The sequence below is a fragment of the Ranitomeya variabilis genome, chromosome 1, assembly GCF_051348905.1.
Source record: "Ranitomeya variabilis isolate aRanVar5 chromosome 1, aRanVar5.hap1, whole genome shotgun sequence".
Taxonomy (NCBI): domain Eukaryota; kingdom Metazoa; phylum Chordata; class Amphibia; order Anura; family Dendrobatidae; genus Ranitomeya; species Ranitomeya variabilis.
In genome coordinates, this window is record NC_135232.1 from 614359588 (window position 1) to 614374079 (window position 14492).

At 43.7% G+C, this 14492-nt stretch overlaps 1 protein-coding gene across 13 annotated transcripts in view; it reads left to right on the forward strand.

Annotated features, from left to right (window-relative positions):
- Positions 1-673: 673 nt before the first annotated feature.
- Positions 674-14492, forward strand: part of MTA1 (metastasis associated 1) — a 185207-nt gene continuing 171388 nt past the window's right edge. For 7 of the 13 annotated variants that reach the window (XM_077260684.1, XM_077260689.1, XM_077260687.1 and 4 more), the window contains exon 1: positions 919-1078. In XM_077260684.1, coding sequence (XP_077116799.1) covers positions 1051-1078 — 28 coding nt within the window. In that variant the 5' untranslated portion in view covers positions 919-1050. Of the gene's footprint in view, positions 1079-14492 lie in introns of all 13 variants that reach the window. The other 6 variants (XM_077260688.1, XM_077260695.1, XM_077260696.1 and 3 more) reach the window with 3 other exon arrangements.

The following is a 14492-nucleotide window of genomic DNA, read 5'->3' on the forward strand; positions in this document are numbered from 1 at the left end:
CATGGAGGCGCAGTCTCTCAGGTGGATTTGCTCTGAAAACTCCACCGAAAAGAAGCACCTAAGAAATGCCGAAAATAATGAACATACAGTATATACTTCTTTGTAAGGCTGGAGTCACACTAGCGTACGGCATCTCATGCGAGAGCATTGGATGTGAGAATTTTTTTTGTATCACAAATTTCCTGTTGCAACTTTGGGTTTCCACAGCCACCAAGCAGTTACAAAACAAAGGGAGATGACCATTCTTCGGGCATTTTCCTCTCAAAAGACGCTCTGTCCTTCATAAATCAAGTATAAAAACTAACAAGGGCGCCATTTTTTAGCATATTTCGCTCCAGCGGTTACTTTGTTTCAAGTTTAAAAAAAAAAACTGAAAAACACCACAAATATGCTTTAAAAAAAATTGCAATTGCAGATCAAGAAAAAAAAACTCTTGAAAAACATATTTGCACAGCTGAAAACAAAAATTGTGAAAAAAAAAAGGAGCGGTTACTGAGGTGATTTCTGCTAGAAAAAAATCTTTTGTCGTTTTCAAACACCTCAAGTTAACCATTGTGTGAACAAAAACCAAAGAGAGTATGAGGTGTTTTTTTTTCTGCATGTGTGAAACCCTGAGGTGAGAAAAACGTGAGTGTCGTGAGGAGATGTGAATGGAGGTGGAGGAAGCATTACTGTAGTGGGAGGGCAAAGCCTCCTGGTAATGACTGCTTCCTCCCCGGCCTCCTCCCCTCGCCCAGGACTCTGTTGCCATCACTGTCTCTTCTTCCTCCCAGCACATAGCCATCAGGAGGCAGAGCACTGCCCCTTTAAATGCATCTTTTTCCCCTCCTTCTCCTCTGATCGATCCACCATTTTTTACCCCCCTTTTCTCCCCCGCAAAAAAAAAAAAAAAAAGAAAAAAAAAAGAGGAAAAAAAAGGAATCCTGTCCTCTCCACCTGGAGGATCTGTCGGATTCATCGGGTTTTTTTTGGAGCTAAATACGAGGATTTGGACTAAAAAGTCTCGGAGGGTGGAGGGGGGAGTCCTCCTCCCTCCCTGCCTGCATAGAAATGGCTGCAAACATGTACAGGGTTGGAGGTAAGAGGAAAAAATAATCTGTGCGCGGTGCCGGGGCCTGCAAGAGTGCGGGATGGCGCGCTAACCCTGCGCTACCCGCACGCCTGTGCTGCCCCTGCTGGAAGCAATTAGGGGAGACGGCGCTGTGCGGCTGCTGCAGCACCTCTTGCCCCTGCATGTTTTTGTTTCCTCAGACATAGGCGGCAGCTCCTGCGCCCTCCCCTCCGCCCGTCTGCTCGCATGTCTGACAGGCGCTGCCGTAATGGAGACGATAAAAAAAATGCTGCCATGTTTTTTGTGTGCATTTTCCTTTTTTGCAGGCGGGAGGTGTGATATCAATAATGGGGTGAGGAAAAGGTAAAGAGGCTGCGGCCAGTGAGTATGGCGGGGGAAGGGGACACAAAAGAGCCCGGAGCCTCCACGGGCGGCAGGAAGAGGCAGATCTGGGGCCGGGGCTCTGCTCCATGCAGATTGCTTGCAGATGTTGCTGCTTTTTTTTTTTTTTGTTAATGTAGAATTGCAGTAGGGAATTTAATTATTATTATTTTTTTTGCAGATGGTTATTGCCAACGCCTTTAAAAAAAAAAAAAAAAAAAGTTTTCCCAGAGGTGCATAATATGGCATAGGTGGTGTCCAGGTTTTTTGTTTTTTTTTTCGAAACACGCTAAAATTTTTATCTTTTTGTTTCCATGTGAGATTCTCTTTGGAGTTCTGTGTTTTTTTTATTTTTTTATTTTTTTGTATGTTTTTTCTTTCGTACCTAAAAGAGGTTTTGATAAATGGTGGGAAAAAGTGTTGCCCTCCTTGAAACATCTGTGGGGGAAAGAAACGCTTTAGAAATATCCCTTTTATCAGACCTCGTTCAGACGTACGTGTTGTATCCAAGCGTTTCCCGGAAATAACACTTTTCTGTTATAGTCTGTTTTTTCGCTTGAAAAACTCACGGAGAAGTGCGTTTTTTTTTTTTTTTTTCTACCAGCAGCGAAGATGAAGTGGTAATACAGGACTACAGGTCCATTATAATCCCGTAGAGCAGGCGGATGGTATCAGTGTGCAGTCCGGGATTAGCATCGCAATGTATAGGAGGAGCTGTATAATGTATCCGTATGTGAACAATACTGATGACACACTGACCAAATACTGATCAAACTCTGACTGACGCTGGTGACTTTTTTTTTTTGCGTAAATGAAAAATACTGATGTTTAAATGAGACCTTAAATTTATATAGGCCAGCGTCAGATGAATGCCGGAAAAAGCATCTGATTTTCATCCAGAAAACTCTAAACTATTTTCATCTATATTGTCATCTGTGTTTCCGAATTTACGTGCTTGTCCTGTCCGAATCCTACATCTGTGTTCTGGCCGACCCTTACATGTCCGGTCTGTATATTGCTTCCGTATTGTGGATCCATGTGCCGTCTGTATCTTGACCCTCAGCCGTCTGTATTTGCTTCCAAATCTTCGGTGTGATGTCCATATTTTGCATCCGAATCTTGCTTCCTTGTGCCATCTATGTTTTATTTCTGTATCATATTTTTGTGTGCCACCTGAATCCCGCATCTGTGCCATCCGCATATTTAGTCCGCGTGCAGTCTGTATTTTACGTCTGTGTGCAATGCACATCTTGCATCCGTATTTTATGTTTGTAAGCCACCTGAAATGTATGTCCCTGTGCCGTCTGCATTGCTTCCGTATTTTACGTCCATGTGCCGCCTGCATTGCTTCTTTATTTTACGTCTGTTATATCCATATTTATTTATATAGCACCATTCCATGGTGCTGTACATTAGACGGGGTTACATCAAAATACAAATATCACTTACAGTAAACATAGTAACAATGACAGACTGGTACAGAGGGGAGAAGACCCTGCCCTTGCGGGCTTACATTCTACAGGATTATGTGGAGGGAGACAGTAGGTCGGGGGTTGCAGTGGCTCCGATGGATTTGAGGTGGCCGTGTGTTCATTACAGGTTGTAAGCTTCTTTGAAGAGGTGGGTTTTCAGGTTTCTTTTGAAGGATCCGAATGTGGATAACCGGACGTGTTGGGGCACTGAATTCCAGAGGATGGGGGATATTCGGGAGAAGTTTTGGAGGCAATTGTGTGAGGAGCGAATAAGCGTGGAGGAGAGGAGGAGGTCTTGGGAGGACCGGAGATTACATGAGGGAAGATATTGGGAGATTAGTTTGGAAATATATGGAGGAAAAATGTTATGGATTGCTTTGTTGGTCAGTGTTTGTAGTTTAAACTGGATATGCTGGGAAATTGGGAGCCAGTGAGAGGATTTGCAAAGAGGGGAAGCAGGAGTGTAGCGAGAAGAGATTAATTTGTCGAGCAGCAAAGTTAAGGACAGATTGGAGGGGTGCGAGAGTGTTAGAAGGTAGGTCACAGAGGAGGATGTTGCAGTAATCGAGGCGGGAGATGATTAGGGCATGCACAAGCATTTTGGTAGAGTGAGGGTTGAGGAAAGGACGGATTCTAGAAATAATTTTGAGCTGGAGGTGGCGAGAGCTTGGATGTGCAGTTTGAAGGACAAGGCAGAGTCCAGGGTTACTCCGAGGCAGTGGATTTTGGGGACAGGGGAAAGTGTGATTTAATTATTTTGATAGATCAGGTAGGGAAGATATGCGAGATGGATGAAAGATAATTAGTTCAGATTTATCCACATTGAGCTTGAGGAAGCGAGAGGAAAAGATGGATATGGCTGATAGACACTCTGGGATTCTGGAGAGGAGAGAGGTGACATCTGGGCAAGAGAGGTAGATCTGAGTGTCATCAGCATATAGATGGTACTGGAAGCCATAGGACCGTATAAGTTGTCCCAGGCCAAGGGTATAGATTGAGAAGAGAAGAGGTCTTAGGACAGAGCCTTGAGGGACACCAACAGAGAGGGGCGAGATGAAGAGGTAGTATGGGAGTAGGAAACACTAAATGTGCGGTTGGTAAGGTATGAGGAGATCCAAGATAGGGCGAGGTCTTTGACACCAAAGGAAGAGAGGATCTGTAGTAGGAGGCAGTTGTCAACTGTGTCGAAGGCAGAGGACAGGTCTAGAAGGAGGAGTATAGAGAATTATCTGTTAGCTTTGGCTGTAAGTTGTTAGTAATATTTATGCATCAACATTTTAAATTGTGCACAATCAAATACAGTTTCCTATGTTAATAATTTTGATGTATCCGGAAAAATTGGAAACGACACAAATGATTCAATTATTTTTTTGCACATCCATAGACTTGAATAGGCGAGTCTTATCCAACATATGGAAGACTGACCCTGTCCATGATGGAAAACTATCATCTGAACAGCCACATATTACAGTGGTCCGTGTTCTGTCTGATTTTTTACTCGGACAGCACGTCCGTATACTACGCTCATCTGAACAAGCCCTAGGAAAAATCCCTTTGAAAAAAAAAAAAATCGCTTCAGAAACTCGTTATTTTTTTTATGCATTACTGTTCAAAGAAACACCCCCCAAAAATCGCCCACCAATGTCTTCCTGTGAATTTCTGTGGGAAATACACTTTGCTGTTCATATGAAGAATTTTGGGCTCTTTAAAATTTCCATCTGAACGTACCCTAGGGGTATGTGCACAAATGAGGTGTTTTTTTTTTTTTTTTTCTTATGGTAGTTTTTGGAGAACAAACTGCAAAAACCAGAACAGTTCAGTTTTGGTTAAAGAGTTTCTGCTCAGAAAACTCCTTAAAATGCTTAGTGTGAACACACCCTTAAGCTAAGTACACAAGGAGCAGTTTGTAGAGTCTTTTGGGATGGGTCAGCTCAAAAAACTGAAAAATTCCTCAAAAAAAGTTTGAGATACGCTTGCTATTTATTTCTAGTCTAAAACCACTGTGCAGACCATATGTTCAGTCTTTTAACCATTTTTATTTTTTTCCTGTAAAGAATTAGAAAAATCCCAGGTGGAAAAAAAGGGCGTGCGTTACACTTCTTTGAATTCTCTTTTAATCAAAAAAGCTGTTTAGAAAAATAAATAATTTGGAGAAACTGTACAAAACAAATTGCTATGGGAAAACTTCCCAAAGATGCGTTTTCTGAAGCAGTTTCCACTAAGGGTATGTCTCCACGGTACGGATGGGCGGCGGTATCGCCGCAGCGGCGAAGCCGCTCGGCGCTAAGCCCCGCCCCCTTAATGGGACGCGATCATGCCGGATGTGTTAACTCTTCACATCCGGGATGATCGCTCTCTCCCATAGCGCCCTGTGATATGCCTTGCGGGGACGCAGCGTCCCCGCAAGGTGTACGGACATGCTGCGATCTGAAAAGACGCGCAGCATGTCCGTAGTCGCAGGGCCGCCGCGTGCGGGTTTCCACGCATAGTGGAGACAGGATTTCATAAAATCCCCTCCACTATGCAGGAACATCTGGACGCTGCTTGTTTGACGCTGCAGCGCTGCGCAGCGTCAAACAAGCAGCGTTTCCTGAACGTGGAAACATACCCTAAGGGTACTCTCACACTGCGTTCAGGCACACAATCAGCAACTCCGTTGGGGCTTGCGTCCCACCTAACGGGATTCGGATGTTTGCTCCAATGGGTCGATAGACTGTAATGGTGCCGACAGAGTGAATGTGCTCTCTGAATTACGTCGTTTTGGGGTATTTAGGGCTCCTGGAGGTGGACACCCCGACGTAGCAGACTGCATCTAGGGTTCCATCTCCAGTAAGCGTACACTCCTGAAAATGAGGCACGTTGCTCTGTCGGCACCATTATAGTCTATGGCCTCGTAGGGGCATATGCCCGAGTCACGTTTTGTGGGGGGGTTCGGATGTAAGTCCCAATGGAGCCACCTACCATGTCCCAAAATGCAATGTGAAAGCACCTTAAGAAACAAGTTAAGTGGCTTCTGCTAGAATAGTTGCAGCACTCCTTTAATTGTTAAATGCCTTAAAGGGGTTGACCGCTAGATTCTGTAGCAATCCCAAAAAAGTGTTCCCATAGTCCCTTGGGTGATTGGCGCAGTGCTGTTCATGCCTGGCCAAAACTTGATTCATTTTTAGAGGAGTAAGGCCGCATTCGTGACCAACTCTAGTCATGTATGTGAACTGCTGTATTCACATGAGAATTTGGGACCCCCATTTGAACCCCCTGTAATTATACATTTTTGACCTATCCTGTAGAGGGGTGATAAAATTATTTAGTAAAACAACGCCTTTTTGATTGGGTTGTTCGTGGACAACCACTTATTAATGGGCCTTGGAAAATGAGAAAAAAAGCAGTCCACTTTGATTTGCTTTTGTATCGTTTTCTTTGTTACTTTTTGAAAGTATCTATACTAGAAGTGTTTCATTGTTATGCTCTGTATCCCATGGACCTTAAAGTAAAGTCTGTGTGCAATTTTTGTAGAGAGTATGGTCAGATTCATCACTACTGGAGTATATTTACACTGACCGATGATCAGTCTCAGGAAAGCTCGCCTCTGCATAATCCGGGAGTACTGACAGGCTGTCAATCACCAAACGAACGAGAAAAAAGCTTGTTTATCGGATGAAATGATTTTTAAGCTTGCTTACAAATCATCCTCTTTGGCAGCACATGTCCTGTGCTCCCGAGAATAATATTCTATGCGCCTTGAACAATTGTATTAACGATCAGTTTGCCAACATGGAAGTCCATTCGGGCCTGACTGCTGCTTGGACAAGTTTTGGTGCAAATTATGCTACAATTCTTTAGCTTGATATATTTCACCCTATTGGGCCAATGACTCAATACTGGCGTTTTGTGCATCAGTCTTGATGAAGAATCCACTGGATTAAGATTTCAGAAATTGAGACCTGAATCTCTTAATACTTTCAGGGCATCCATCAGCTTCCTTGCACCATGAAATGCACTCCCATTTTCTGCCGTAATTCATGGCACTTTTTGATATAAAATAGTGGCAGCACTCTGTCACGCTCTTTCCGAGATCTGCTAGTTCTTTAAATAGATGATGAAGCTCTTATGAAATTTTAAGACTTTTCAAACAGATTAACTCCAGAATTCTAGTGAAAACTGTTTAAAAATTCCCAACCTATGTGTTATCTTTTGTGTCCGTATAAAAACATTGCAGATGGAATGGATGCACACTGATGAGATTTGAATTAAAATTCAACCTATTGAACGTTTTATACCCTTATCTTAGGCTCCACAGACGGTAAAGAAATACAAATACAAAGCTGACTTGAACAGAACATTAGGACTTTCTTTTAGCTGCCACTCTGCAAGAATCCGCAATCGCAGGACTATCCATGTCTGAGCCTCTCTGCGCTCTACTTCTGTACTCGGATAGGGATAGTCCTGTACTCTGAGTGTAGAGTATGGACTGTTGTAAGGAGAACTAGGCAGCTAAAAGAGCATTGTAGCGTGGAGTTTGGGGTAGAATGGGATGCAAAAGATAGTAGTGAAGAATATTACAAAATTAATAACTTTGAAAGTCTGATAAGTAATGTAATAAAAAAATTATTTGCTTTTTAAGAGTACATCATAACGTTCAGGATTCCCCCTGACTTCTATTATTAGATGCCCTTTGTTATCTGAGGTCTACCTAATATTATGCTGCCTTTATAAGAAAAATACCCCATGTTCTATAACTGCACAGTGTGAATGGGATGTAAGTAAATAACCATAGTGACAATACATAGAGGCAAAACCAGGATTCCAGCATGCCCAGTCATATATTCAAATAGGACGTGAGTGGCTCTGAGGGGTGTCTGGAAGCGGTGTGTTAATATCTCCCCATTTAAATTAATTTGTTCTTGCTTGAGCCAAATATACTCGGTTGCGAGAGATAGAAATTTTTCAGATGAGTTCTGTGTCTTGGTCCGAATATTCTAAAGTCTTTATTTTAATATATTTGTGACCGAAACACAGATTTAGAAGATTACAATTTCTAAATAGTTAATTTCTTAGCTAATTACTATAAGGGTATGTGCACACGTTGCGGATTTTTCCGCGCTGACCTGCGTTTTCCCTGTGGATTCCCTGCGGTTTTTCTGCGGATTTTGTGCAGATTTTGTTTTGATTTCGCCTGCATTTTTACACCTGCGGATTCCTATTCCAAGAATTGACATGCTGCGGAAAATAAACCGCTGCTTTTCTTCATGTAATTTTCCGTAGCATGTGCACAGCGGATTTGGTTTTCCATAGGTTTACATAGTACTGTACAACGCATGGAAAACTGCTGCGGATCCGCAGGGCCAAATCCGCATGTGTGTCCATAGCCTAATAGTACATAGGCAGCAAGCCATACATGTGCCATCCTGATTGTGCTCCAGGATCTGTCAGTCACCTCTCCAATGTTCTGTAACGCCGTAATGACCCCACACTTGCACCACCAACCACTCTCCCCCTTATAATAATAATAATAATTTTTATTTATATAGCGCCAACATATTCCGCAGCGCTTTACAACTTATAGAGGGGACTTTTACAGACTATAGACATTACAGCATAACAGAAATCACAGTTCAAAATAGATACCAGGAGGAATGAGGGCCCTGCTCGCAAGCTTACAAACTATGAGGAAAAAGGGGAGACACGAGAGGTGGATGGTAACAATTGCTTTCGTTGTTCGGATCAGCCATAGTGTAAAGGTACCTTCACACTAAGCGACGCTGCAGCGATACAGACAACGATGGCGATCGCTGCAGCGTCGCTGTTTAGTCGTTGTGTGGTCGCTGGAGAGCTGTCACACAGACGGCTCTCCAGCGACCAACGATGCCGAAGTCCCCTGGTAACCAGGGTAAACATCGGGTTACTAAGCGCAGGGCCGCGCTTAGTAACCCGATGTTTACCCTGGTTACCATTGTAAAAGTAAAAAAAAAAAAAAAAAGCACCTACTCACATTCCGGTGCCCGGCGTCCGCTTCCCTGCACTCCTCCTGCATCCTGTGTGAGCGCCGAACATCTCCGGCATCTCCCACAGAGCAGAGCGGTGACGTCAGCGCTCTGCTTTACGGCCGGCACTTACACAGGATGCAGGAGGAGTGCAGGGAAGCGGACGCCGGGCACCGGAATGTGAGTATGTGTTTTTTTTCTTTTTACTTTTACAATGGTAACCAGGGTAAACATCGGGTTACTAAGCGCGGCCCTGCGCTTAGTAACCCGATGTTTACCCTGGTTACCAGTGAAGACATCGCTGGATCGGTGTCACACACACCGATTCAGCGATGTCAGCGGGAGATCCAGCGACGAAATAAAGTTCTGGACTTTCAGCAACGACCAGCGATCTCACAGCATAAAGTGTATGAGATCATGATGCGAGGAACCTGATTGTTTTTTTTTTTTTTCTCTTTATTTTATTCCTTTCATTTTTTCTCATTCCTATTTTCTTTTTCTTGCCCTCTTTGTTCTTTTTTTTTTCGTCCCTCTCTTTCTTTCTCTTTTTTTTTTTCCCCATTCTTTTTTTTTCTTCCTGTTTTGTATCTATATTTTTTCCCTGATCCACTGTATTGCCTTACATTTGTCCGATTCTACCCCTGTGCACACACAGATCACTCAGGAAGCCAATTTACTCTATTTTGTTGCCCGCTTTGTTCTACGGTGCAGCACTTTCAGATGTTCTTTTATTGGAGACTATATGAATTTTTTTTTTTTTTTTTTTTTTTTTTTTAAGAGGTCAGGAAAAAAAAGCCTCCTGGTGAAGTGTGACTGCAACATAAATCCCAACCTTGTGAGACTTCATCTAGGAAGGGGATGACTGACCTGTGATCACTGAAAAGACATGAGGGTAGCATTGCCCCTTCTTAGTATTTAGTTAATATATCTGACTTGTACGGGGCCAGTGCTCCTAAAGGCTTGTTCACATAGCATTTTTCATTTTTTTGTTTAAAAAAAAAAAAAAAAAAATCTATTTTTTTTGGTGGCGGAACAGTGTGAACTTGTTTTTCTGTCATTGTGACTTGGCAATGGATAAATTAAAAATTAGAGTTTTTTGTTGTACTTGGCGGATCCCCATAGACTTGTATGTATAATTCTGAGCCTCAAGAACTGTGACATTAGGACAAATACCGCATGGTAATGGAACAGCCGTATACAGGGGCAGAATGATCGTAGTCGCAGAGGGCGAGTCCGCAACCGTGCCGGAGTGGGCCCTATCCACGTCAGTGCATATTTCAGCTGGATGTGTGTCCGATGAAGAACATTCAGATGAAATGCATTGCAGTGCAGAGTACTTTATGTATAGCAGGATGTGATATATATACCTGGAAGGGGCCATTATTACAAAATGGGGAGGTGCAACACCTATGTGCTTATAGGATTTAGAATGCTACAAGGGCCCATGCATCTGACCAACAAGCTGGGTGGATGTAGGGCCCAGGTCCAAATTTTTCACAGGGACCCATCGGTCTCTAATTACGTTAATGCACATAGATTAAATAGAAAAAAATGTATATATTCACTGCCGAAAATGTTGGCACCCTTGAAATTATTCCACAAAATTAAGTATTTCTCCCAGAAAATTATTGCGATTACACAAGTTGTTAAACGCATGTTTTCTTCCTTTGTGTGTATTTGCACAACAAAAAATAAATAAAGGCAAAAATTTGACCTAATTTCACGTAAAAAAAAAACTCCAAAAAAAATACTGGACAGAATTGTGGATAAGCAACTTTCAAGAATGTGATGCTCATTATAACTCACCTGTGGCAAGTGTGTTTTGAACAGATTTAAAAAAAAAAAAAAAAAGGTAAATTTGCCATAATTTCACACAAAACCCAAAAATGGTCCGGACAAAATTGTCGGCACCCTCAACTTAATATTTGTTTTCAGTCATTTATTCCAAAGGGTGTGCAATCAATCGCTTCCTATAACCATCAACAAGCTTCCTACACCTCTCAACTGGAATTTTGGCCACTCTTTTACAAACTGCCCCAGGTCTCTCATATATGAAGGCGTCTTCTCTAGTGATGAGCGAGTATACTCGTTACTCGGGTTTCTCCGTGCATGCTCGGGTGGTTTCCCGAGTATTTCGGCGTGCTCGGAGATTTAGTTTGTGTCACGGCCGATGCATGATTTGCGGCTGCTAGACAGCTGTGGGGGTTGCCTGTTTGTTTGTCTAGCAGGCGCAAATCATGCATCGGCCGTGACACAAACTAAATCTCCCGAGCACGCCGAAATACTCGGATACAACCCGAGCATGCTCGGAGAAACCCGAGTAGCGAGCATACTTGCTCACCACTAGTCTCCCAACAGAAATTTTAAGATCTCTCCACAGGTGTTCCATGGGATTTAGATCCAGACTCTTTGCTGCCACTTCAGATCTCTGGTGTGGAAAAAGCAGTGACGGAATAAGAACCACCAATTTATCTCACTAGAGAAGATATGATATATGGCAAAAAGTGAGAATTAAAATGTAACTTTTAATTAGTCAATTAAAATACAAAATTATTAATGTGTGCCACCATACAATTAAAACAAGAGGAGGTGTGCTTCTGGTCAAGGAGAATGAACCAAAGAAGGACAACTCCTATAGGATAAACAGATTCATGCTACAGTAAATAAGGCCGAATCTATGTAAATGCTGAATACACTGTCCTAAATGTGAATAATTGTGTTCTGGTGAAATGTTTACCAAAATCAACAAAACAGTGTAATCCTGTTAGCATGTATACAATGCAACAAAACCTCACCTCAATAATGAAAGCTGTAAATGCCACTATTGATCAATTAGTACAGACAATAAACATTTGACAAAGGTGAAAAAAGAAAGGTCTCACCAACTGGATGGTTATGGGAGGGGGGAGAGATGATCTTGTACCAAGATGGATCATGAAGCAACTTCAGGACCGACCATACCCTGTCAATCCCTATGGGGCTAGCAGTCGTCTATCCCCAAAAGACTCCCGCCCTGACAAGGGCAGTGCACAGCTACCCCTGTGCTAAGCAAACCCTGCACTTTCCCTCAAATGTCCCGATGCGTTTCATCCAAGCATAAATTCATCAGGGGACTAGGCTTGTAATGGTAAATAAAGTGCTGTTCTAAGGCAGAACAGCATAGAGTGGAGTGATTATATGTCTCCTTAGCACAGCACTTAGCACTTTATTTGCCCTTCTTTGGTTTATTCTCCTTGACTAGAAGCACACCTCCTCTGGTTTTAATTCTATGGTGACACACATTATTTTATATTTCACTTCAGAACACTCCTGCGCTTTGTTTGTATCCATTTCTGTGTGCTTCCTGAAGTATGTTTTGGGTCATTGTCCTGCTGGAAGACCCATGACCTAGGACGCAAACCCAGCTTTCTGACACTGGGCACTACATTGCAACCCAAAATTAAATCACTCATCTCTGTAACCTTCTTTTCCATTACGTCCCTCAGGACAGCACCATGGAGGACGTCCTTCCTTGACCTATAGCGGGACAGGATCATAGAGAGGTTAAAAGGACCCTCCCACGTCCACCCTCCAGTGTTTTTCCTGTCCCTACAGGGGACGGTTGTATGAGAGGTTGTTCCTAGAGCGAAGATAGACTCCTCTTTGAGAGGTTCCTCAGCCAACAGTCAGCCTGTGCAATGGGCTTAGGGGGATCGTGCGGCAGGTCCAATCCTTCCCCCTGTCAAGTAGCCCAGGGTGGAAACTCCCCGGTGGGGAGTCCCTCAGCCCCAGAGACCAGTCGAGCGGACGGGCTCCTGGGTAGAGCCGCTTCCTCCTGGTGGGGGGCTCTCTGCTCGGACGCCGACCGGAAAAACACCACTACGTCCGAAAGTCGTGTGGTGGAGAAGGCTGTTGCGCTTCCGGTGACGTCAGAGAGGAGCACCGGCACATAGGATTGGCGTGCGTTCCACGATGGAACACAGATGGGGGCACAGGTGAAGAAATCATTGACAGAAATGCGGCATTCCTGACGGACGCTGCTTCCTTCCACGGTAGGCTCTCGGCGTTACCAGCTCCCCCTGTCTTCTAGCAGGTATGGAGCCAGCACAGGTGAGTGCATGGTTTAAATGTTGCATTGATGGCCTGGGCCTCTGGGCTGACTCTAGTCTCATGCTTTTTTGTGCCAAAGCTGTACCTGGAACCCATTTGCAGCTAGGCCTTGGACCTCTAGGCTATGGTAGGGCCATATGTCCAGGCTACATCTCATGACTGGACTTCAGTTAGTTGCAGGTCTTGTCTGCACAGAGCCTTATGATTGGGCTTCAGAGTGATTTTTTTGGAAGCATGCTTTCCATTTTCTGGTTCAATAAACAAGTGTTTCACTTTTCTTTGCAACTTATCTACTCCGTCCATAGGAGGACACAAGGTGTTAATTCAGCACATTGTCTCCATGAAGACTGCCCTCCAGCTGCGGCTCATTAATTAGCTCCTTTGGGTGGAGTCAGTCTGACAAATGAGATGTACTGTTCAGAGTGGAGATTTATCTGGAACTCTGATAGACTGCTCTTTTGCTTAAAAGTGTAAGGCTACGTTCACATTCGCGGCGGGCGCCGCAGCGGCGGGCGCAGCAGCGGCGCCGCATGCGTCATGCGCCCCTATATTTAACATTGGGGCGCATGGACATGCGTCGCACTTGCGTTTTGCGCCGCATGCGTCGCTGCGGCGCCCGCGTCCGGCCGCAGAGGATGCAGCAAGTTGCATTTTTGCTGCGTCCAACTTTCGGCCAAAAAGGACGCATGCGGCGCAAAACGCAGCGTTTTAGCGTGCGTTTTGCCGCGTTTTTGTTTGCGTTGTGCGCTGCGGCGCGGACGCTGCGGCGCACAACCCAAATGTGAACGTAGCCTTAGTCTGGTCTCTTGTTGGGCACCTTCAAGCATGGCCTAGTCTCTCTGTGCATCTCTTTGCATCATACTGCTTCTAGGCATCATATTGAGTGCCTCCGTGCATAATACTGCATCGTACTGCTTTTATGCATCATATGGAGTGTCTCTGTGCATGAGACTGCATCATAGTACATCTATGCAACATATTGAGTGCCTCTGTGTCTTCATACGGCATCATACTGTTTCATAGGGACTTTGTGCATCATATTGCTTTATAGTTCCTATATGCATCATAGTGCTTCATAGTTACTTTGTGCATCATATTGCTTCATGGTTCCTTTATGCATCAGAGTGCTTCATATTGCCTTTCTGCATCATATTGCATCATATTGCATCACGGTTCCCATATGCATCATAGTGCTCATATTGCCTTTGTGTATCATATTGCTTCATGGTTTCTATACGCATCATAGCGCTTCATATTGCCTCTGTGCATTATATTACAGCATGTTGCTTCATGGTTCCTATACGCATCATAGCGCTTCATATTGCCTCTGTGCATTATATTACAGCATGTTGCTTCATGGTTCCTATACGCATCATAGCGCTTCATAATGCCTTTGTGCATTATATTACAGCATGTTGCTTCATGGTTCCTATACGCATCATAGCGCTTCATAATGCCTTTGTGCATTATATTACAGCATATTGCTTCATGGTTCCTATATGCATCATAACGCTTCAT